Here is a 23,622-nt window from a genome sequence, read left to right as displayed (position 1 = left end):
AAAGATGAATACAGGAAAATGAGAACGAGACTCATGCAGATGTTCATTTTCTCTTATTCTCTGTTGCTTTTCCCTGTAAGGTTTGCGAGGAGCAATAGCATTTGCCCTAGCTATTCGGGACACAGAATCTCAGCCCAAACAAATGATGTTTACCACCACACTGCTGCTCGTGTTCTTCACAGTCTGGGTGTTTGGAGGAGGAACAACCCCCATGCTGACTTGGCTTCAGATCAGGTGAGTGGCATGTTTAACAAAGGATAGCATTACAAGGCATGACTGCACTATTTCATTTCTGGTGTTGCTGATTTGGTCAAGAGTACAATGGCAGGTCTATAACATTAAATTTCCCTGGGGTGAAGTTGACCTTCATTCACAAGGTGAAACAGTCCGGCCTCTCCTAGGGCTATCACCAGCTCAATTGACTTTCCTAAGAGTATAAGAAATCTCAGGGTGTTGTCTGTTTATAGTCTATATTTAGAAATGAATTTATTTATTTATCTATGAATTCTTCCATTCAATAATATTTATTGAATACAATGTAATATGTTCTGGAATATACAAAAATGAGAAACACACAGGTCTTATCCTCAAGATACTCACAATTCAACAACAACAAAAAAAGGTGTAATACCAAAGAGAAAGTAAAGTTGTTTTGGTTTTAATTCCTTACAGCACTTAGGATAGAATTAGAGACGGAGGATATACTTAAATATATTTGATTAGTGAACCATATGTTTAGCCAGAGGGCTCCTATAGACACAAGTTAGACAATTTCTCAAAGGAAAAGCAATGAAGTGTCAGTCAGGGGCCCCCCAAGAATTTCCTGGAAGATGATCACTATAAATCTATATTATATAGATAATGGATAATGGCATCCACTGATTTTAAATAGATATTATAGCCTATACAGTCTCTTAATGTCCAGAACAGCAGAGAGAGGGGATTATAATAATGGGGCTTTAGGCAGGTAAGAATGATTATCTAGGTCATACAACAGGGCCTAATAAGGACGGATAGTGATGTCAACCACAGTATCCACAAATGAAGGGTCTGGATGTCAGCTTAGGCCAGAATTATTATGGCCTGCTGGGGGTTATATATGAGCTTGTCAAGTCATGCAAATGCCCCAGTGAGAATTAGCTCCAAATGAACCAACTGATTCAAGGCCAGACTTGGTGACCAGCCAGGAAGAGAGAGCATTAAAGGCAGGGCTGTGATGTATTTAGGGAAAGGAGCTGATAGGACTCCAGTATAATAGTCAAGGTGGAAAGCTTACAAAAATGGAGAGCTTGTGCCAACTGTAAAAATGGGTAAATCTATTTTTAAATGTTGTTGTCTTTATTTAAGTATATTTTTGACCTAGGTTCTCATTTTCATATCCCCTAATGTAACAGTGCTTTGGGTAAGTCACATTTTATTTTTCAGTGCCGTATATCTTGATGATCTTGCAATCCCTCCCTGATCTTCACCCAGTCTCTGTAAAGCAATTCCATGCCCATCACATCTAATAGGAAAATATCTGTTTGACTGGAAAATGACTTCCAAAAGGATTCAGACAGGGATTCTTATTCCAATACCAACACAGTGCCTAAGATACAGTAAGATTAAATAAATAATTGCTACATGAAACATTAAGTGAATATAACCACAATGTAAATTGCTTTTTATTAAGCACTTACTGATAATTTTCTATCCATTTGGCAAAGAGGAAATAGAAACAGGACTCAAAGCTTTAGTACAAGAAAGCTTATGCTTAAACTGGGCCAAGTGGCCAGGCATTAAACCAAAATCAAGGAAATAAAGAACTTCTTGAAGTACTGTGATGATTGCTAAACACATTGAAGGGTTTTGACCAAAGTTGAATAGAGAGTGTTTTGAAATGTTTGTTGAATTATTTTCTAGACATATAAATGTGACCCACAATTTCCTTCACAGTAGTAGCTACCTGTAGTTTCCTGTGGGTGAGCACACATATTGCATTAAACTCTACAGTACTGGGTCCCCTGTGAAGTGTTAGCAAAATAGTGATATGTTCAGGTTTCTGGAAAATAAATTTCAGTAGGTGGATCCATGCATGGAAATATTAGGGCTTAGAAAACAAAAATTAGAGGATACTAATCCCTAATAAAAGTATTAACTACCCCATCAGGTAAATTAGAATATTCAGAACATGAAGTAGTGATATCAACATTTTCCTGAAGTAATTAAAATATAACTTATTTTCTACTGTTGTCTTTCTTTACCTTGAAGAGGTCATCTCCAAATCAAAAATGTGTTTTACCCTGAAGTATTTACCTAACTCTCTTATAGTATTTTCCAAAGGTATCCATTGATTTCAAATAGATGGCATAGCCTATGCAGTCTCTTGATACCCAGAACAGCAGAGAGAGGGGAGTATAACAGTGGGACTTTAGGCAGGTTAGAATGATTGTCTATATAGCAGGGCCTAAAAAGGAAGGATATTGGTGTCAACCACAGTATCCACAAGTGAAGGGTCTGTAGGTCAGCTTTTACCAGCATTATAATGGCCTTCTGGGCATTGTCAGGTGATGGAGATGCCGCAGTGGGAATTAGCTCCAAATGGACCAACTGATTCAAGGCCAGACTTGGTGACCAGCCCGGAAGGGGGGCGCATTAAAGGCAGAGCTGTGATGTATTTAGGGAAAGGGGCTGAGAGGGCTCCAGCATAATAGGCAGGGTGGAAATCTCAGTGGGAAACTAAAGTGTTAAATCTGGAATCAGTGGACATCCAGTCAGAGAGATCAGAGACCCAGTCATGAGACAATCAGAGAAGGAAAATTGAAATTCACAGATATGTAAGTACCTAGGAAATCCACTCAGGCATAGAGGATACAGGGCAGCAAGACCAAGGTGAGACCATTAATACCCAGAGGGCTGGGCCCCTGCCCGCAGGTTTCTAATCTAATAGATCTGGCTCAGAGCCTAAGAATTTGCATTTTTAGGCAATGCTCATGCTTCTAGTTCTAGGGCCATATCTTGGTAACCACTGGTTGAGACTTCCTAATCCCAGGTGAAGATGGGGCTAATAATAAATACTGTCAGATTTGACTCGAGTTGCCCAGGGCCAGGTGCATCTATGCCGCCAGTTTAAACTTTTTACACTTCTACTGGAGGGAGGCAGAGGATAACATGAGAAAGAAGAGTCACAATGCATTGATTAATGGGAGGGAAATAGAACATAACAGAATAAACATAAAAGAATAGGAACAGGGGCTCCTGGGTAGCTCAGTTGGTTCGGCGTCCAACTCTTGATTTTGGCTCAGGTCATTATCTCAGGGTTGTGAGATCAAACCCCCATCAGGCTCCACTTTGGGTGCAGAGCCTGTTAGGGCTTCTCTCTCTCCCTCTCCCTCTGCCTCCCCCACCACTAAAAAAAAAAGGAAAAAGAAAAAGAAATTTAAAAAGAAAAAAAAGAATAAGAACATAAGTTAATGTGTGTACAAGCACACACAAACATGATGTAAATTTGGTTTACCCATGTATTAGTGATACCATCATCATATGCTCTACTTCACTGTCATGGTTTATAGTGTTGTCAAAGAAACTTTCAGTTCCATCATAGCTTTTAAATGATAGTTGTCCATTATTTTAGACTGTATTTATCAAGGCTTTGCTTGTTTATAGAGCAATGCCTCATTAACCAAGTTTCATGTCAGACTCTTTCTATAAAATACCAGAATATAAGTAAATTGGAACTTTAATAAAATTATCTGAATGGAGAAGCCCTAGAAGTAGGAATGAAAATGTGATAGTCAATAAACACAAACTTCCTCACTTGGTATATAATTTATTTATACACTCTACATTGCCTTCCATTCTTGATTTCTTTTAATTCTACATCTTCTGTTTTAAATTATTAGTATGTAGTTGAGTTAGTTTTTACCTAATAAAATTTGCCATTTAGCCTCAAACTATCACAATAGGATGCAGATAAAATGTTTTAGATAAGGTAAAAATTGATAGTATTAATATGAATTACACTTTAATAGAAATGACTTTAAACCAGCAATGATCCTGTGCTTAGAGAAATTCTGAATGATTTTTATGTAATCCAAAACAAGCTACTCATTTAATGCAGTCCCTATCAAAATCTACTAGCATTTTTCACAGAACTAAAACAAACAATTCTAAAATTTGTATGGAACCACAAAAGACCCCAAATAGCCAAAGTTATCATGAAAAAGAAGAAGCAAAGTGTAGGCATCACAATTCTGCATTACAAGCTATATTACAAAGCTATAGTCATAAAGATAGTATGATACCGGCACAAAAACAGACACACAAATCAATGGAACAGAATAGAAAACCCAGGAATGGACCCACAACTATATGGTCAACTAATTTCAACAATGCGGGAAAGAATATCCAATGGAAAAAAGACAGTCTATTTAATAAATGGTTTGGGGAAAACTGGACAGCAACATGCAAAGGAATGAAACTGGGCCACTTTCATACAACATTCCCCAAAATAAACTCAAAATTGATGAAAGACCTGAATGTAAGAGAGGACACCATCAAAATCCTAGAGGAGAACACAGGCAACAACCTCCTTGACATCAGCTGTAACAATATCTTACTGTACGTGTCTCCAAAGGCACGGGAAACAAAAGCAAAAATGAACTATTGGAACTTTATCAAGAGGAAAAGCTTCTGCACAGCAAAGGAAACAGTCAGCAAAGGTAAAAGGGAATCTACGGAGTGGGAGAAGATATTCACAAATGATATATCAGATAAAGGGCTAGTATTCAAAATCTATTAAAAACTTTCCAAACTCAGCACCCAAAAAACAAATAATCCAGTCAAGAAATGAGCAGAAGACACGAATAGACATTTTTCCAAAGACATCCAGATGGCTAACAGACAAATGAAAATATGCTCAACATCACTCAACCAAAACTATGATAAGATATCACCTCACACCAGTCAGAATGGCTAAAATTAAGAAAACAGGGAACAACAGATGTTGCCAAGGATGCAGAGAAAAGGGAACCCTCTTACACTCTTGGTGGGAATTCAAACTGGTGAAGCCACTGTGGAAAACAGTAAGGATGTTCCCCAAAAAGTTAAAAATAGAAATACATTAGAAATACAATAGAAATGCATTACTAAGTATTTACCCAAAGGATACAGATATATTGATTCAAAGGGACACATGCACCTCAATGTTTATAGCAGCAATGTCCACAATAGCCAAATTATGGAAAGAGCCCAAATGCCCATCTGACATATATATATATCATACATATGTAAAGGAATATTACTCAGCCATCAAATGAAATGAAATTTTACCATTTACCATGACAAGGATGAGCTTGAGTATATGATGCTAAGCAAAACAAGTGAGTCAGAAAAAGACAAATACCATATGACTTCACTCAGATGTGAAATTTAAGAAACACAACAGATGAACATAGGGGAAGGGGAAAAAAAGAGGGATACAAACCATAAAAGACTCTTAACAGTAGAGGACAAACTGAGGGTTGATGGAGGGAAGGTAGGGAAGGAATGGGCTAAATGGGTAATGGGTATTAGGGAGGATACATGATGAGCCCTGAGTGTTGTATATAAGTGGTGAAACACTAAATTCTACTCCTGAAACCAATATTACACTACATGTTAACTAATTAGAATTTAAATAAAAACTTGAGGGCACCTCAGTGGCTCAGTCAGTTAACCATCTGACCCTTGATTTGGGCTTAGCCCATGATCTCAGGGTCAGGAGATTGAGCCCTGCATCTGACTCCATGCTAGGTATGGAGCCTGTTTAGGATTCTTTCTCTCCCTCTCTTTCTGCCCCTCCCCCTGCTCCTGCTATACATACATACATACATACATACATACATACATACATACAACAAATTCTCCATTAAGTCTTGTCTTCAACACATTCAGATTTCTTGTTTTAAAGCTACTTTGTTTTAAAAAATAATAATTCTTAATGCAGCATTTCAAATAAACCACGGAACTTTGTTTCTCAAAATTCTAAAGAAAAAAAAAAAAGATTCCTGCAGTATTATTTGGGAGGTTTTCATGTAAAAGAAAGAAGAATGGTTTCTTGATTAGAATCTGGACCTCCTCCCTTCTGTGGATTACATTAATACTGGTGGTGAGGAAAACCCAACCTCCAGTCTTCAAGGATTAGCTTTGTTGTTAGGCAGGAAACAAAAGTTCAAGGGTGTCAGTCTTTTTCCCTACAGAAACCAATAAACAGGTTTATCCACCAAATGATCACACATGCTTACAAATAAACCTCAAAGACCAACAGGGCAGAACTCTCTGGCAGTGTAACTGATTTGGGTTGGTAGCTCCATCCTTGGTTTAGGAAAGGGCACCACATAGAGCTAACCAAGCACGTGAGAATGGGGCTTTTACCATAGTGCAAAACTTTCCCGGGCTCCCCCACACAGGAATGCTGTACCCATCTCTTCAAAATACCTCAGTCACAGTACAGAAAACTTTACACACCAGAGCAAAACAGAACTTACGTTCCAGACGACATTGGAAAGTGCCCTCAGCAAGATGATTTCTGTAGCTTCCAGACTTTGGCTTCTAACCTTTCAAACAGTAATGGTCATTATGAAGTACTTAATCTGTGCCAGATACTAAATAACAGAGTACAAGACACAAAACGTCCCTGTGACTCAGCCTCTAATATAAAATAGGATAATGATAGCTACCTTCTAGGGTGTGTAAGACCTGGCAAACTGACCCAGGATTGAGCGGTTGGGCTATAGAGCCAGACCCCAGCCCAGGTAGCTTGAGCCCATGGCCTGCATGCCTCACTAGGGTATTCTTCCATGGCCCTAAATAAATGAGTTTATTCCTGATGCCTTCAATCTACCTTGATTAACAAATCCTCTGGGAAAAAGAAATGTGCTTTTATAACCAAGATAGGCCTGTTAAAAACAAACACAGGAAATCTTCATCCATCATGGGTGATTGTGTTGACTTGTTTATAGGGCAGAGAAATGTTTTGGTGCACATTTTCTCTTTGATCTGGAAGTTAAAGTAAATGAGGATAACCGTGGTCCAAAGTAGCCAAGTGGGGAAGCTTGTCTTCCTCAGTTGTAGTAATTTGGAGTTGTAGGAATTTGTCACCTGCACACCTATCTCCCAATCCCATTCAGGATCCCAAGTCAGCCTTTTGTTGGCTTCTTCCACACATCACACAAAAAATTAATACACTGACCTGTGTCCTTTGCAAGAGAGAATGACTTAGAAAGCACAAAGTCTCCACCACCATCATTATTTTAGTTAAAAATTTTATGCCATGCAAGAATGATTTCTTTATTGTTTATACCCACTGACTACAAAGTTTTTAATAACAGCCATCATAGGAATAAACACAGATGGATCGGGAGAACTGTCCTTTGTAGTATTTTTTAATTCTAAACAATAACAGAGTTAAATACACCTGCTTACAGACTTTATAACTGAGGTGAAAAAATGTCAATTTAATATAGTGGAGGAATTCAGATAAGTTCCCTCAATATCTAGTTGTGTTCTGTTGAGTTTCCTTTTTAGTATCCAAAGTCTCATGCATGTTTCATAATTTGCTTCACTGGTATATTTATATAGTAAATCAGCACTCATAATATGGGGCTGAATGGTGTGGGTACAAACCTTGCCTCCTTCCTTTACTAGTTGTGGAAACTTGAGCAATAAATTCAAACTCTCAATCCCTCAATTTTCTTATCTGTTAAAGTAGAATAATAATACCTACCTCTTTGGATTGTTATAAGAATTGAATGTTGCATGTATGAAGAATTTAGGGCAGGGGCACCTGGGTGGCTCAGTGGGTTAAAGCCTCTGCCTTCAGTTCAAGTCATGATCCCAGGGTCCTGGGATCGAGCCCCGCATCGGGCTCTCTGCTCAGCAGGGAACCTGCTTCCCTTCCTCTCTCTCTGCCTGCCTTTCTGCCTACTTATGATCTCTGTCTTTCAAATAAATAAATAAAATCTTAAAAAAAAAAAATTTAGGGCACATAGTCAGTTCTCAATAAATGTTTCTATAACAATACACAAATGACCAGCTATGAGTTTTTCCTTATCCAAACACTCTTTTGCTGATTGTGGCATATGTATACACACACATACATACATATATGCAAATATTATTAATTGTATTTGTGAAAGCATGGTTTACATGGGAAGCAGAAAAAAAATAGTCCATGGAGACCTTAGTTCATGTTAACTAGTAATTAGATTCATCAATTTTATAGGCGACTCCTATTTCTGCATTCAAAATGATAAATCTGTTAAAAATACTCACAAAAAGCATTACCATTATCTAACAACTCAGAAGATTCTAGAGCATGCTTTTGTTGTCTTCTTAACATAAGCTTTGCTTAGAATCTTATCTGGTACTTAATTTATACTGTTTCATCAATTTGTATTAATTTTATTATTTTACATTGATTTTCTACCAATTTGAATATTTTGTATTAATTTCTATCAATACACAGACCTCAGAAATACCTCCTGTCACGAAACATGGAAAACCAATTTACTCATTTGAACATAGATTTTATATTCCTTTATATTCTTTATCCTTAACCCCTGTGTGAAATTATATTCTGTTTTCTGTAGGTTCATCTAAAAAATGTTTCACAACTCCAGATATTTATTGCTTATATCAATCTAGTTTGACAGATTCTATTAAAGATATTGGAAAACAGTCATAACTTATTTGATCTAAAAATATCCTTAATTTATATCAAGTATATGAACTAGAAGCTCCTAAATTTGCTTCGGATGCCATCTGGGTTCTTTAATATGCTTTCTTTCTGTGTACAGAATCTTCCTAGTTCCAGAGATAACAGCCTTTATCTTCACACTGCCAGCTACCCTCCACTAAGCACGTTCTTATTTATCTTCTCCAACATGTTCTTGAGGACATCGATATAATAAGCTTCAGTCAGCTATTAAGTTTACCAAACAATGAACATTCTGCTCTATTGAAGGGAATTTATTAGCCTGTTATCATAAAGTATGATCCAATATAGGTGCTTTACTTTAAGGAATAGATGTATCTTTATTTTAGGTAATAGATGAAGACTGGAAAAAAAAAGTGGTTTTAAATTCAATAGATAAAACTTATTATTCAAAAATCCACTGAGGGGGTTCCAGTTCTGGTCAACACTAAGTAATTATAGCTACTCCCCCAGGTCTCTTACACTAAATGTAACTAGAACCCCTGAACAGAATGCATGTAGCAGTTATCTAAAGGCTCTTAAAGGTAAATATATAGTAGCAGACAGATTGGGGAAGGAAACCAGAATTCAGAGTAGCTACTATCAAACCAGCAGTAAATTTCCTATTTTTTTTCCCCTCTCTGGAATCTCTTGACCTGACACAAAAGGAATTCAAAGACCAGAAATATGTAACAAGGAAGACAGAACTTTAAGAGAAATTTTCTGTTTGAGGCACAAGGAACAGGAAAGGAGCTCCCGTGGGTCAGAAGAATGGGGGAAATCACTTGGGTACATTTTTGTTATTTATTTCATTCCCTCATCCCAATGCCAGGCAATCCAGAGGCAGCAGCACTTGGTGATGGCAGCAGTAGTAGGGCAGACACTTAAAATCCAACCAGGGGGACTCAGCTTCTAAGACCTTGGGAAGAATTCCCATTGAATCTTTTTTCTCTCTTAACCCTCTCACTGCTTAAGCTCTGATGCAGAAATAATATTATGGAAAAATTATGGGAAACATGTAACAGTGTAGGGAAATAAAAGCCCTGTGGAGGAGAGCATAGGGTGGATAGAGAACAAAAAAGGGATCTAATAAAGTTGTGTATAAATTTTGGAGCTCGCCTCCAAGTTGTGTATACATGTATCTGACCCTAAACAGCACACCAAAGGCTTTGAGAAATGAGCAACAGGGTAGAGAATCACTCAAATTCCAGATAGGACACTGGATGGCACACATTCAGGACAGATATGAACACACTCCAAAGACTTTGAAACAACTGACAAAACCACAGGCAAGAAGACTACCACAAGACCAGAAAGACTGTGTCTTAGATCTAATGTGGTTGATTGCCTGGTAAAAAACAATATCAACATTCATGATAGGAGAATCCTTTGTCTTTTAACATACCTAGATCTAGAGTCACTTAAAAAAATATTTAAAATTTCCAGGATAAATGCAAAATTAGTTAACATTTAAAAAAACAGAAAAATCTTACTATCTCACAAAGGGAAAAAACAATCAACAGATACTAAACCCAAGATGACACAGATTTTGGAATGAGCAGATCAAGACTTTAAAGCAGCTATTATAACCATGCTCCAGGAAAAGCAAGCACAATGGGAACAAATAGAAAAATGGGGAAAAGCCAGCAGAGAAATAGAAGTTACCAGAAAGAAAAAAATGGAAATTTTAGAACTGAAAATGCAATAACAAAATGAAACATTCACTGGATTGGATTAACAACAAAATAAAGGATGACAGATGAGTAAGTGAACTTAAAGACGGATTATCAGAAATTATCCAATTTGTACAAAAGTAAGAATACAGTTTTTCACCAGCAGACTTACTATTTAAAAAAGCCAAGAAGTTTTTTCAGATAGAAGGGAAATATTAGAGGGAAACTTTGAACAACAGAAATGAAGGAAGAGCAAAAAAAAAAAAAAACAGTAAATATCTATTTAATATAAGAGACTATATTTTTCCTCTTAATATCTTTCAAATATATATGATTGTTGTAAGAAAAATTTTAACATTGTCTTATGGAGTTTTCAAAAAAAGGAGTCATTAAAGGAAACTGTAAGGTGGTAAGTTTTCTACATTCCACCTCCAATAATTAAATATTAGTTCAAAGTAGACTATGAAAATTAAATATTTTTATTGTAATTTCTAGATCAACCACTAAAAATGTCTAAACAAAGAGCTATAGTAAAAAGTTCAATAACTGATATGGAGTACACAACACATTCAGATAATGCCAAAGAAGGTAGGAGAAAAAGAAGAAAAAAAAGCAACAAACAGAAAACAAATAATGAGATGGCAATTCTAAACCTTAAGACATCAATAACTACATTCAATTTAAGTGGTATAAAAATATAAATGTTTTAAAAAGAGATCATCAAAGTGACAAAAATAAGAGTCAACTATATGCTAACATGCTGTCTATAAGAAATCCACTTTGAGCATAAAAATATAAGTAGGTTAAGTATTAAAAAATAAAAAAGATGTAAAATATATGTACCATGCAGACACCAAACACCAAAAGCTGGAATGGTCATATTAATATCAGACAAAATTGTCTTTAGGACAAGAAAATTTCTCAAGGACAAAGAGGCCATTACATAATGATGTTAAAGGGTCAACTTACCAGGAGAGATTTGAGTATAAAAATGTTTATGTACCTAATAACATAACCATAAAATACATGAAGCATACATGTAAATATGTAACACAGGTACATCCGAAAGGAAAAATAGACAAATTCACACTTGGTTGGAAACTGCAATACTCCTCCCTAAGTAATTGGTATTAGAATATCAGCAAGAGAATAGAAGAATTGAGTAATACCATTAACCACTAGATTTAATTGACATTTATAGAACACTCCACCCAACAGCAGCACAATACATATTCTTTTTTTTTTTATAAACATACATTTTTATGCCCAGGGGTACAGGTCAGTGAATCGCCGGGTTTACACACTTCATAGCCCTCACCATAGCACATACCCTCCCCAAAGCCCATAACCCCACCTCCCTTCTTTCAACCCCTCTCCCCCCAGCAACCCTCAGTTTGTTTTGTGAGATTAAGAGTCACTTATGGTTTGACTCCCTCCCAATCCCATCTTGTTTCATTTATTCTTCTCCTACCCCCTTAGCCCCCCATGTTGCATCACCACTTCCTCATATCAGGGAGATCATATGATAGTTGTCTTTCTCTACTTGACTTATTTCGCTAAGCATGATACCCTATAGGTCCATCCACATTGTCTCAAATGGCAAGATTTCATTTCTTTTGATGGCTGCATAGTATTCCATTGTGTATATACACCACCTCTTCTTGATCCATTCATCTGTTGATGGACATCTAGGTTCTTTCCATAGTTGGGCTATTGTGGACATTGCTGCTATAAACATTCAGGTACATGTGCCCCTTTGGATTACTACATTTGTATCTTTAGGGTAAATACCCAGTAGTGCAATTGCTGGGTCATAGGGTAGTTCTATTTTCAACATTTTGAGGAACCCCCATGCTGTTTTCCAGAGTAGTTGCACCAGCTTGCATTCCCACCAACAGTGTAAGAGGGTTCCCCTCTCTCAGCATCTGCGCCAGCATCTGTCATTTCCTGACTTGTTAATTTTAGCCATTCTGACTGGTGTGAGATGATATCTCATTGTGGTTTTGATTTGTATTTCTTTGATGCCGAGTGATATGGAGCACTTTTTCATGTGTCTGTTGGCCATCTGAATGTCTTCTTTGCAGAAATGTCTGTTCATATCCTCTGCCCATTTCTTGATTGAATTATTTGTTCTTTGGGTGTTGAGTTTCCTAAGTTCTTTATAGATTTTGAACACTAGTCCTTTATCTGATATGTTGTTTGCAAATATCTTCTCCCATTCTGTCAGTTGTCTTTTGGTTTTGTTAACTTTTTCCTTTGCTGTGCAAAAGCTTTTGATCTTGATAAAATCCCAATAGTTCATATTTGCCCTTTCTTCCCTTGCCTTTGGTGATGTTCCTAGGAAGATGTTGCTGCAGCTGAGGTCAGAGAGGTTGCTGCCTGTGTTCTCCTCAAGGATATTGATGGATTCCTTTCTCACATTGAGGTCCTTCATCCATTTTGAGTCTATTTTTGTGTGTGGTGTAAGGAAATGATCTAATTTCACTTTTCTGCATGTGGCTGTCCAGTTTTCCCAACACCATTTATTGAAGAGGCTGTCTTTTTTCCATTGGACATTCTTTCCTGCTTTGTCGAAGATTAGTTGACCATAGAGTTGAGGGTCTATTTCTGGGCTCTCTATTCTGTTCCATTGATCTATGTGTCTGTTTTTGTGCCAGTACCATGCTGTCTTGATGATGACAGCTTTGTAAAAGAGCTTGAAGTCCAGAATTGTGATGCCACCAACTTTGGCTTTCTTTTTCAATCTTCCTTTGGCTATTCGAGGTCTTTTCTGGTTCCATATAAATTTTAGGATAATTTGTTCCATTTCTTTGAAAAAGATGGATGGTACTTTGATAGGAATTGCATTAAATGTGTAGATTGCTTTAGGTAGCAGAGACATTTTCACAATATTTATTCTTCCAATCCAGGAGCATGGAACATTTTTCCATTTCTTTGTGTCTTCCTCAATCTCTTTCATGAGTACTTTATAGTTTTCTGAGTATAGATTCTGTGCCTCTTTGGTTAGGTTTATTCCTAGGTATCTTATGGTTTGGGTGCAATTGTAAATGGGATGGACTCCTTAATTTCTCTTTCTTCTAACTTGTTGTTGGTGTAGAGAAATGCAACTGATTTCTGTGCATTGATTTTATATCCTGACACTTTACTGAATTCCTGTACAAGTTCTAGCAGTTTTGGGTTTTCCACGTATAGTATCATATCATCTGCGAAGAGTGATAATTTGACTTCTTCTTTGCCAATTTGGATGCCTTTAATTTCCTTTTGTTGTCTGATTGCTGAGGCTAGGACTTCTAGTACTATGTTAAATAACAGTCGTGATAATGGACATCCCTGCCATGTTCCTGACCTTAGCGGAAAAGCTTTCAGTTTTTCTTCATTGAGAATGATATTTGTGGTGGGTTTTTCATAAATGGCTTTGATAATTTGAGGTATGTGCCCTCTATCCCTACACTTTGAAGAGTTTTGATCAGGAAGGGATGCTGTACTTTTTCAAATGCTTTTTCAGCATCTATTGAGAGTATCATATGGTTCTTGTTACAATACATATTCTTTTCAAGCACAGGCAGACACAGCAAAATAAACAATATCTATTAGAAATTAGAAAATATCTTGACGTAAAGGAAAATGGAAATTTAGTATATCAAAATTTATGGGATGCAAAATTTATGGACATTGGGGAGGGTATGTGCTTTGGTGAGTGCTGTGAAGTGTGTAAACCTGGTGATTCACAGACCTGTACCCCTGGGGATAAAATATATGTTTATAAAAAATAAACTTGTTCAAAAATAAATTTGTACTCTAAATGCTTATATTAGAAGATAAGGAATTTTTCAAATCAGCAATCTAATCATTCAGAATTGGAAGGTGAAGAGTACGAACTAAACCCAAAGCAACCAAAAAGAAGGATCATAAAAGATTTGTGCAGAAACCAATAAAATCAATCACAGAATAGAGAGAAATCAGTTACCAAAATCTATTTCTTCGAAAGGATAAATAATGATTATAAATTTCTAGTAAGACTAACAAAAAGAAAAATAAAAGTTGTAAATTATGAATATAGAAAATGAAAGTGGAATATCATGACAGACCTTAAAGACATGAAAATGATAATTAGAGAATACTATAAGTAACTCTATGGGCATAAATTCAACAAAATGGATGAAATGTAACAATCCTGATAACCTACCTAAAACGATTTAGGAAGAAATAAACTGAACTATCTTGTATCTATTAAAGAAATAGAATTCATAGTTTGAAACCTTCCAAAAAAGAAAACTCCAGGCCCAGATGGTTTTACTGGAAAAATCTTCTTTGGAAGAGGATATAACACTAAATCTAAATAGTCTTTCCAAGATAGATGAGGAAGAAATTTTTTCCAATTAATTATAAGAGGCCAGGATTACTCAAATATCAAAGCCAAACAATAACATCACAAGAAAATAAAATTATAGGCAAAATCTTACATGACCATAGATGCAAAATAAAATATTAGCAAATAAATCCAGCAATGTATAAAAAGACTAAACACAACTATATGAGATTAGTCCTAGGAATGCAAGACTGGTCCAATATTCAAATATCAATCAATAAAACTTGTCATATTAATGGTTAAAAGAACATATCAATTGATGCAGACAAAGCATTTAGTAAAAAACAATTTTCATTCATGTTAAAAAGAAGTGGTGATGCAACATGGGGGCTTAAGTGGGTAGGAGAAGAAGAAATGAAACAAGATGGGATTGGGAGGGAGACAAACCATAAGTGACTCTTAATCTCACAAAACAAACTGAGGGTTGCTGGGGGGAGGGTGTTTGGGATAAGGGGGTGGGATTATGGACATTGGGGAGGGTATGTGCTTTGGTGAGTGCTGTGAAGTGTGTAAACCTGGTGATTCACAGACCTGTACCCCTGGGGATAAAAATATATGTTTATAAAAAATAAAAAATTAAAAACAAACAAACAAACAACAACAACAACAACAAAAACGAAAAACCTCTTAGCAAACTAGGAGTAGAAGGAAACATCCTTAAACTGATAAAAGACATCTATAAAAACCCATAGCTAACATTATATTTAATAGCGAAAGGCTGAATACTTTCTTCGTAATATGAGGAATGACTCAAGAATATCCACTCATCACTTCTCTTCAACGTTGTACTGGTAATCCTACTCAGTGCCATAAGGCAAGAAAAATCTGTAAGATTCATGAAGATTGGAAAGGAAGAACTATAACCACCTACTTTGCAGACAATATAATTATCTATATAGATACAAAGAATTTGGAAAAAACAAAAAACCTCATGAAATAATAAATGAGTGTAACTAAGTTCTAGGATACAAGGTCAATACTCAAAAGTCCTTTATCTATATATGTATGTATGTACATATATATCTTTAAAATGAGCAATTGGAAAATAATTAATTTTTTAAAATACTAACAATAGCTCCAAAAAGTTCCAGTATTTAGGAAAATAATCTAATAATCCACATGCAAGATCTGTATACTGAAAATTACAAAATGCCAATGAAAGAAATCAAGAAAGACCTAAATAAATGGAGAATCATAATGTGTTCATGGATTAAAGACCCAACTTAGTTATCAATTCCCCATAAATTGGTCCATAAATTTAATAAATCTAATCAAAATTCCAGCTGAATATTTCGTAGATACAGATAAAGTAATTTTTGAGTTTAGAAAGAAAAGCAAAGAGACTAGAATTAACTAAACCATATTTGAAAAAGAAAAATTAAGATGTAAACTCCCATTACTTGATTTTAAGACTTACCATAAAACTGCTGTGACCAGGAAATGTGATATCGATGAAAGGGACAAGCAAGTGAACTGAACAGAAAAGAGTCCAAAAGTAGACCCAATGACAAGCCTCATTGATTTAACAAAGGTACAAAGGCAATTCAAAGAAATAGGGATAGTATTTTCCACACATGGTATTGGAATAATTGGGTATTTGCGGTAGGGAGAATTCGAAAATGCCTCCCAACATTTCCTGTCCCTTCTCAGTCTGATGTTCAAGCCTTGCATAATCCTGGGAACTGCAAACATTACTCCCAGGCTTAGGTTACATTGCATGGAACAGCTGACTTTAAAATAGGGATATTATCTGAGGAGTGTTTACATTAGCCTTTCTACAAATAGAGAGTTTTCTAGGCCTGGTTATAGAAGAGGAATTCAGAGATTCACAAGAACACAAGAAGGATTTGATGCCCTGTTGCTGCTTGAAGATGGAAGTAAGGAATTCAAGGAATGTGGGCAAGTTCTAGTTCCTGAGAGCATTCCTGGTATAAAAAAAGGGAGTCATAGGCATACAACTATAAAAAACTGAATTCCACCAACAGTGAGAATGAACTTGGAAGCAGACTTTCCCCTACCGCCTTCATACAAGAATTCAGACCAGCTCACACCTTGATTTTAGCATTATGATACCGTAAGCAAAAGATCTAGTCAACACTATGCCAGACATCTGATCTACAAAACTGTGAATTAGTACATAGGTGTTATTTTAAGCCCCTAACATTGTGTTATACAACAATAGAAACTTAATACAATATCCAAAGATTAAAAAAAAAAAAAGAAGAATCTTGACTTAAACCTCAGACTTTCTACAAAAATTAACTCTAAATAAACCATAGATCAAAATGTAAAATGTCTAGAAGAAAGTGTAATAGAAAATCTTCATAAAACTAACACCATCCCTAAAAGAAAAAAAGATTAGACTTCATTGAAATGAAATATATTTTGCTGTTAAGAGAATGAAAACATAAGTTACAGACTTGAAAAGAGTTGCTAGTGAGACATTGCTGGAACATTCTGAACATTGCTGTCAGAAATGCAAAAGGGGTGGCCAATCCGTAAATCATTTTAAAAGATTCTTATGAAGTTAAATATATAATTACTATGTGACTCAGGATCCCCCTCCTAGACATTTGACCTAGAGAATAAATTGGGCATAACAGCATATATCTTTGAAGATTAAATATGGGAAGTTTAAATGACAAGATATATGTTAAAGTCCTTTGAGCAGTACCTAGCACTCATTAAGTAACCGTGCTTTACTCACAGCTTTTATTGAACACATCAAATGAATTTCAATAGCATTTTTAGCAAGTGTTGAGATAATCACGTAGTTTTTTCTTCTGCTTTATTGATGTGATGAAACATATTGATGGTTGTTCTGATAATGAATTATCCTAATATTCTCAGAATAACAATTTTTCCTACAGTTTCATATCTATAATAATTACTGAAATTAATCTATAGTTTTCTTTTTCTCTTTTGGGAAGCAGAAGCTGTATTTATTGGGTTTAGATAATTATTAAGGTTGTGCTATATTCATAACATGAACTAAAAACCTTTCTTTTTTCTATGGTCTGAAATAGCATAGAAATGGTCAAGTCTTTAAAGGCTAGTTAGAAGTCTGTAAAACCATCTGGTTACCTGAAGTCATTTTTTAATGGTAGGTCTTTAACCATCTTTCCAGGGTCTCCTATGGTAATTGGTGTATTTAACTATAAAATTGTCATTTTGTACCTCAAAAATGGTCAAGTATTGGTAGTTTCATATGGTTCAACCAATTAGTAAAATATCCATATACCCTTCACCTCATTTTATCCATCATTAAGAATTTTTCCATTTTGCTTTTTTATCCTTCTCTGCATATACCTATATATCACCAATATTAAATATATAAGTGCTTTTTATTTATTCTTTTTTTTTTCACTGAATCATTTGAATGTAAGGACAGTTATCATATACTTATCATATCATATCTCAATGCTGACGGTGCACATCCCTGAAAAATAATGACATTCTCTTAGATAACCATTAGTATGCTTAAAAATATGCTTTAAAAAACCGGAATAGTTTTTATCATAACAGTACATATTTAGATATCCCCAATTATTGCAAGAAAATATATATTGTATAGGTTTTTTTTAAAGATTTCTTTATTTTAGAGAGGGTGTGTGCATGGGTAGGGGAAGGGGTGGAGGGAAAGGAGAGGAAAGAGAAGTAGACTCCCTGCTGAGCCCAGAACCTGATGCATTTGGAGTCTCAGGACCCTGAGATCCTGCCCTGAGCCTAAATCAAGAGTCGGACACAACCCACTGAGCTACCCAGAAGCCCCATATAGATGTTTTTTAAAATTCAGAATCCAGTCAAGGTTATATACTGCATTTGGTAATTTTTTTTTTTTTTTAGGCTCTTTAAATCAGTTGTTTCTTCCTTTTTTTTTTTTTTTTAAGATTTTATTTATTTATTTGACAGAGAGAGAGAGATCACAAGTAGGCAGAAAGTCAGGCAGAGAGAGAGGGGAAGGAGACTCCCCGCTGAGCCCCATGTGAGACTTGATCCCAGAACCCTGGGATCATGACCTGAGCCGAAGGCAGAGGCTTAACCTACTGAACCACCCAGGCGCCCCTTCTTTTTTTTTTTTTTTTTTTAATGATGCTGATTTTTAGAGAAATAGTGTTTTGCACACTATTCCACATTTGGGACTTGTTTCTTTCCTCATAACATCAATTAATATATTTTTCTCTCTCTGCTACATTTCCTATAAACTGGAAATTCGATCCAGGTTTGAAATTCGAGTTGAACGTTTTTGGCAAGAATATTCGTGGATATTCGTGGATGGTGTTACATGCTCAATAGTGCACATTCCATGTCAGCGGGCATTTACGGTCTGTTGATGCTGAATTTGTTCATATGGTTATAATGGTGAACTCCTCTGTGAAGGTACAGTTTTGCCTTCGTAATTAATTTTTAACCTATGGGGCAATACTTAGTGCCATGTGAATATCCTGTTTCCAACAATCTTTTACCTCCTGTTTTTAGCATCCATTGATGATCTTTGCCTGATTCCATGAGTACATTTGAGATTATTCACTTTTTGTTTCTCTTTGAGAGATCATTTTTTGAGAGTTTCTTAGTTTACTAAATGATTACAATTTCTGAAAACCTTTTTATAATTTGTTTTTAATTTATCAAATTATAAGGATGTAACTTATAATGATTCTACTTTTAAAATACAAGATTTTCTTTGTGATCAAGAGCATGACTGATTTGGGTGCATGTTCCATGGACCAAAAAAAAAAAGTATATTTGCCCTTTCTTTTCTAAAGTTTATTTATTTAGTTGAGAGAGAGAGAACAAGAGGGAGAGAGAACATGAGAAGGGACAGGTCAGTGGGAGAAACAGACTCCCCGCTGAGCAGGAAGCCTGATGTGGGACTTGATTCCAGGACTCCAGGATTATGACCTGAGCCAAAGGCAGTTGCTTAAAGAACTGAGCCACTCAGGCACCCCTGTATTTGCTCCTTTTGAGGAAAAAAGTTCTATACAGATATATTAAATTAAGTTTCTTGATTATGTTACTCAAATTTTCTATATCCTTGTCTATATTTTTACTAGATGTCAGATTCCAAATAAGGTTCATTAAATTTCCCACTAAAATTTTTTTTGTAATCAAGGCCTTGCATTCTGATTTTATGCAGTCTTTTATATATATCCAGTGTGTCATGTGTGATATCTCATTTTATGATAGTTAAACAATCTTCAAATTGTCAGCTATATCTTTCTCACCCCAGAAATAAAACTTAAAGTGCTCATATCCTTCTTACATGTTCATGCTCCTTTTTCTATCCTCTAGTCCTGGTGATGTGAAATACTAAAATAAAGAGTAAAAGCAATCTAAAGAAGTCATTTTTATAAGCACTAAACAGTGGGACTTCTCTCCTTCCCCGTCTTCTTTTGGTTATAAGTGAGCAGTGAGCTAGTGTTGCTTGAAATAGATTTCAGTGTTTTGATCAACATCATTTAATTCCCCAGGGTCCTTAACTTCTCCAGAAAATAAAGTCTTATTTTTTAATCTATTATAATCTTTTACCTGCTAGTATGCATTTTAAACCTTAATGAAATGGTTTAAGAAAAATTACTGTGTAAAATCCAAAGTGTTGCAATAAAACTCCCATTTAGCTACCACCCTAAAGATCAATTGCATAGCCAAAATATGAGATTTTAAGTGGAGTTTTTAAAAAATAAGTGCTGGATTCTATCATACAGAGTCACTTTGAAGAAATTGCTTAAGACAGGGAATTGCCCAGGAGAGGCAAAATATGCAGGTTTCATTGTACTCAGTACAAGGAATGTTTGGAAGAACATTTGCTTTTTTTTTTTTTAATGGGAAGAGTGTTCCACCCATTTCAGTGTTAGATTCATAAAGTAGAATGTAATTGGCCTATACTGAGGTGGCACCATATTTAGAGATGATGGTACAAAAGCATCTCAACCGTTGGCTTCTCAGTGGCACTGCTGCAAAAAAGTATTTTCTTACTTTTTGCAAGCTTCAGTTTGGACATTAAGGGTCACCTGATGTCCCCGTGAGACTTTTTTGACTCTCTCCTCAGGCACAGCACCCACGTATGAGTCCCCCCCACCACCTCCCAAGCAAACTACTGCCTTTGTTTGGAAAATTCAAGCAGAGATGCCAAATGGATTTGTTCAGCCCAGTCTGGGGCAACCACCACCTGGCTTTCTTCCCTACCCCTCTGGTGTGGCCCTCCCCAAGTTCTTCACAGAGTAGTGCTGCCTATAGCCTTTGTCCAGGTAGTTTATTCTGATCTAGCCATCAAAACAATCCCCCCCTTTTCTTTCTGCAGTATACTGTCATCATGGATCTATTCATGTTTGTATAGCACTCTTGTCATTTTGGTGGAATTCTCAAAGAAAGGGGAGAAAATATGTGTGTTTCTAACAGTATTCTGTCACTGTTTCATTAGCCAGTACCAGGAATTTAAGCAAGTGCTTAATTTTTATGGGTATAAACTTAATATATTCTTATTACATAAAATTAGAAAACTAAAAAAATTACTTAAAAAGATAATATTCACCTGAGGTCCTTTTACACAGAGATAATCACAGTTAACATTTTAGTACATTTTTCTATAAACATTTTTTGGCAAATAATCTTTTTTTAAAAATATTCAAATCTGTTATTTTTTTTTACTTAAAAATACAGCATGATAAGGGTGCCTGTGTGGCCCAGTAAATTAAGCATCCATCTCTTGATTTCAGTTCAGGTCATGATTTCAAGTTCATGGGATAGAGCCTTGCCCTGGGAAGCCAACTTGAGATTCTCCCTCTCCCTCTGCCCTTCCCCTGACTCACGTTCTCTCTCTAAAAATAAATAAATAAATCTTTAAAAAATACAGCATTATAAACTTTCTAATTTTATAAGGACTGAATAACAAAATTATATGAATGTACCAAGATTATTTGTTTAAATTGATATTAGAATACATTAAACTAGAATTATCTCAAACTACCATCAATGATACTATGATTATTACTTGCATACATACCTGTATAAAAATTTTTATATTTCTGATTATTTTCTTAGAGTAGATCTTTAAACATGGGATTAAAGAGTCAAGGGGTAGAATATTTTTTAAAGTTCAAAATGCATTTTGCCATATTACTTTCTAGTAAGGTTGAATTAAATACTAGCAATGTAATTTATTCTTTTCTTGGTGACTCCAGCCTGCTTCTTATAGTCTAGAATTATTGTTTTTGAGGATCCAGAACAGTTTTCTAAAACTTTACCATAATTCCAGAAGCTCATTTCTTCTAGGTCTTCAGGAAGATGTTTCTTTTTCTTTATTCTATAGAGTATCTTGTTAAGTTCTATGCTACTTTTCTGGTCTTTGCTAGTATCTTAACATGAAGAAATTTCCCCAGACTTGATATTTGCCAGTAGACAGGTGTGTGGATTGGCGCTCTTCAATGACCATCTGGCCGTTCATCACATTCTTTTCTTGGAGCCATAGCTAGCAAGTCAATTTGCAGCATTTATAACCCAGGCCCTAGGATCAAGCAAATATTCATCTTTGAAGCTAAGCCACATGTGTGTAGATTTTTCTTTGTCCTCACTGTTAGTTTTCAGGCCCTTTGATCCAACGTAGCCTACTACACTCCTGGCATCTCCTCACCTTCATCCTTGGCTACAATTCTACATAAAGGACATATACTCCACAGAATGCAAATACCAACTTGTGTCCCCCATCTTTTCCTTCATTCATTCACATTCATTCAACAAATATTTCTTGTGCTTCTACGCTGTGCCAGCAACCAGTAAAGCACTGAAGAGGCAAAAGTCCCTGCCTTTGTGTAGCTGACACAGCACCCCCAAATCCCACCTTCCACCACTGCCCAATGAATCTTTGCCATGGGTTTTTTTGGTTGGTACAAATTCCCTAACCAACGTGTTTCTGCTGTCTTGCAGATAGGCAAGGAGGTGATATTCCATGAGGTAGGGATAGGCCCCTCGTTGCTTTTCTCAAAATAGCTCTATAAACATTACGATTATTGAAAATTCTTAGGAGATGCTAACACTCACTTGCCATTGTTTTGGGTTTTCAATGGTACTGGAATTGTTTGCCTTTTATGGGTGTTCAAAAATGTTGGAGTAGGAATTTAGCAAGGGCACCATTACAGACTACTAACTGAAAACCATTTTAAATAGAAGTCATGCAGAGTATTTGTAAACTATGACTTTCACTCTTTCCTTTTTCAAGGTAAACTTTGAGTGACGGTTTTTGGAGAATTTTTTTGTTGGCAACAAAAGAAACACAAAGCTATAGGAGTAAATGTATTTTGTAAATCTATTGATGTATATTGATAGGATAGTTTTGATATTTTTGTTCTACTTAATGTTTCTGTCTCCAGTCCTCAGTGTAAACATTCAGCTAGGACTTTTTTTTTCAATCACTGAGCCAAATCCCTAATCTGTGTAATTCAATAGGACACCAAGGTAATACGGAAATTTGGCCTGTATTTATATCTTACATCGAACTTCTCACTGGATTGTTCAATGTGTCCTATAATACAAGCTACAAAAATAGATAACAACATTAAAATTTTGGCTTCTTCCAAGTGTATTTGCAATAATATATGGGGTTTGGGCAGAGATACAGAGAAAGTTTCAAGTATGTGACACACATCATGTGGAAATATTAAGGCAGAGTGTTGCTGATCATGGCATTCAGCACATGTATCTCTAGGAGTCACTTGGTCCTACATACACTCCTCCTCCTAAAATGCATGCATGGGAGTCCATATATAAGCATGCATGTGCACATGTATACACACACACACACACACACACACACACACACACACATGCACACACACATAGCTCAGCTATATTGAAATACTCTGTTTCCCCCA

The 23,622-nt window shown here is 35.8% G+C and overlaps 1 protein-coding gene across 3 annotated transcripts in view; it reads left to right on the top strand.

The window, feature by feature from the left end:
* SLC9A9 (solute carrier family 9 member A9) overlaps nucleotides 1–23,622 on the top strand; it is a 679,861-nt gene that overhangs the window by 480,786 nt on the left and 175,453 nt on the right. For all 3 annotated transcript variants that reach the window (XM_082713071.1, XM_082713070.1, XM_082713072.1), the window contains one exon: nucleotides 81–234. In XM_082713071.1, coding sequence (XP_082569197.1) covers nucleotides 81–234 — 154 coding nt within the window. The remainder of the gene's footprint in view (nucleotides 1–80; nucleotides 235–23,622) is intronic.

The sequence above is a fragment of the Mustela nivalis genome (assembly GCF_964662115.1).
Source record: "Mustela nivalis genome assembly, chromosome: 1".
NCBI classification, from domain to species: domain Eukaryota; kingdom Metazoa; phylum Chordata; class Mammalia; order Carnivora; family Mustelidae; genus Mustela; species Mustela nivalis.
The sequence above is the reverse complement of the archived record's forward strand: the minus strand, read 5'-3'. Positions and strand labels throughout refer to the sequence as shown.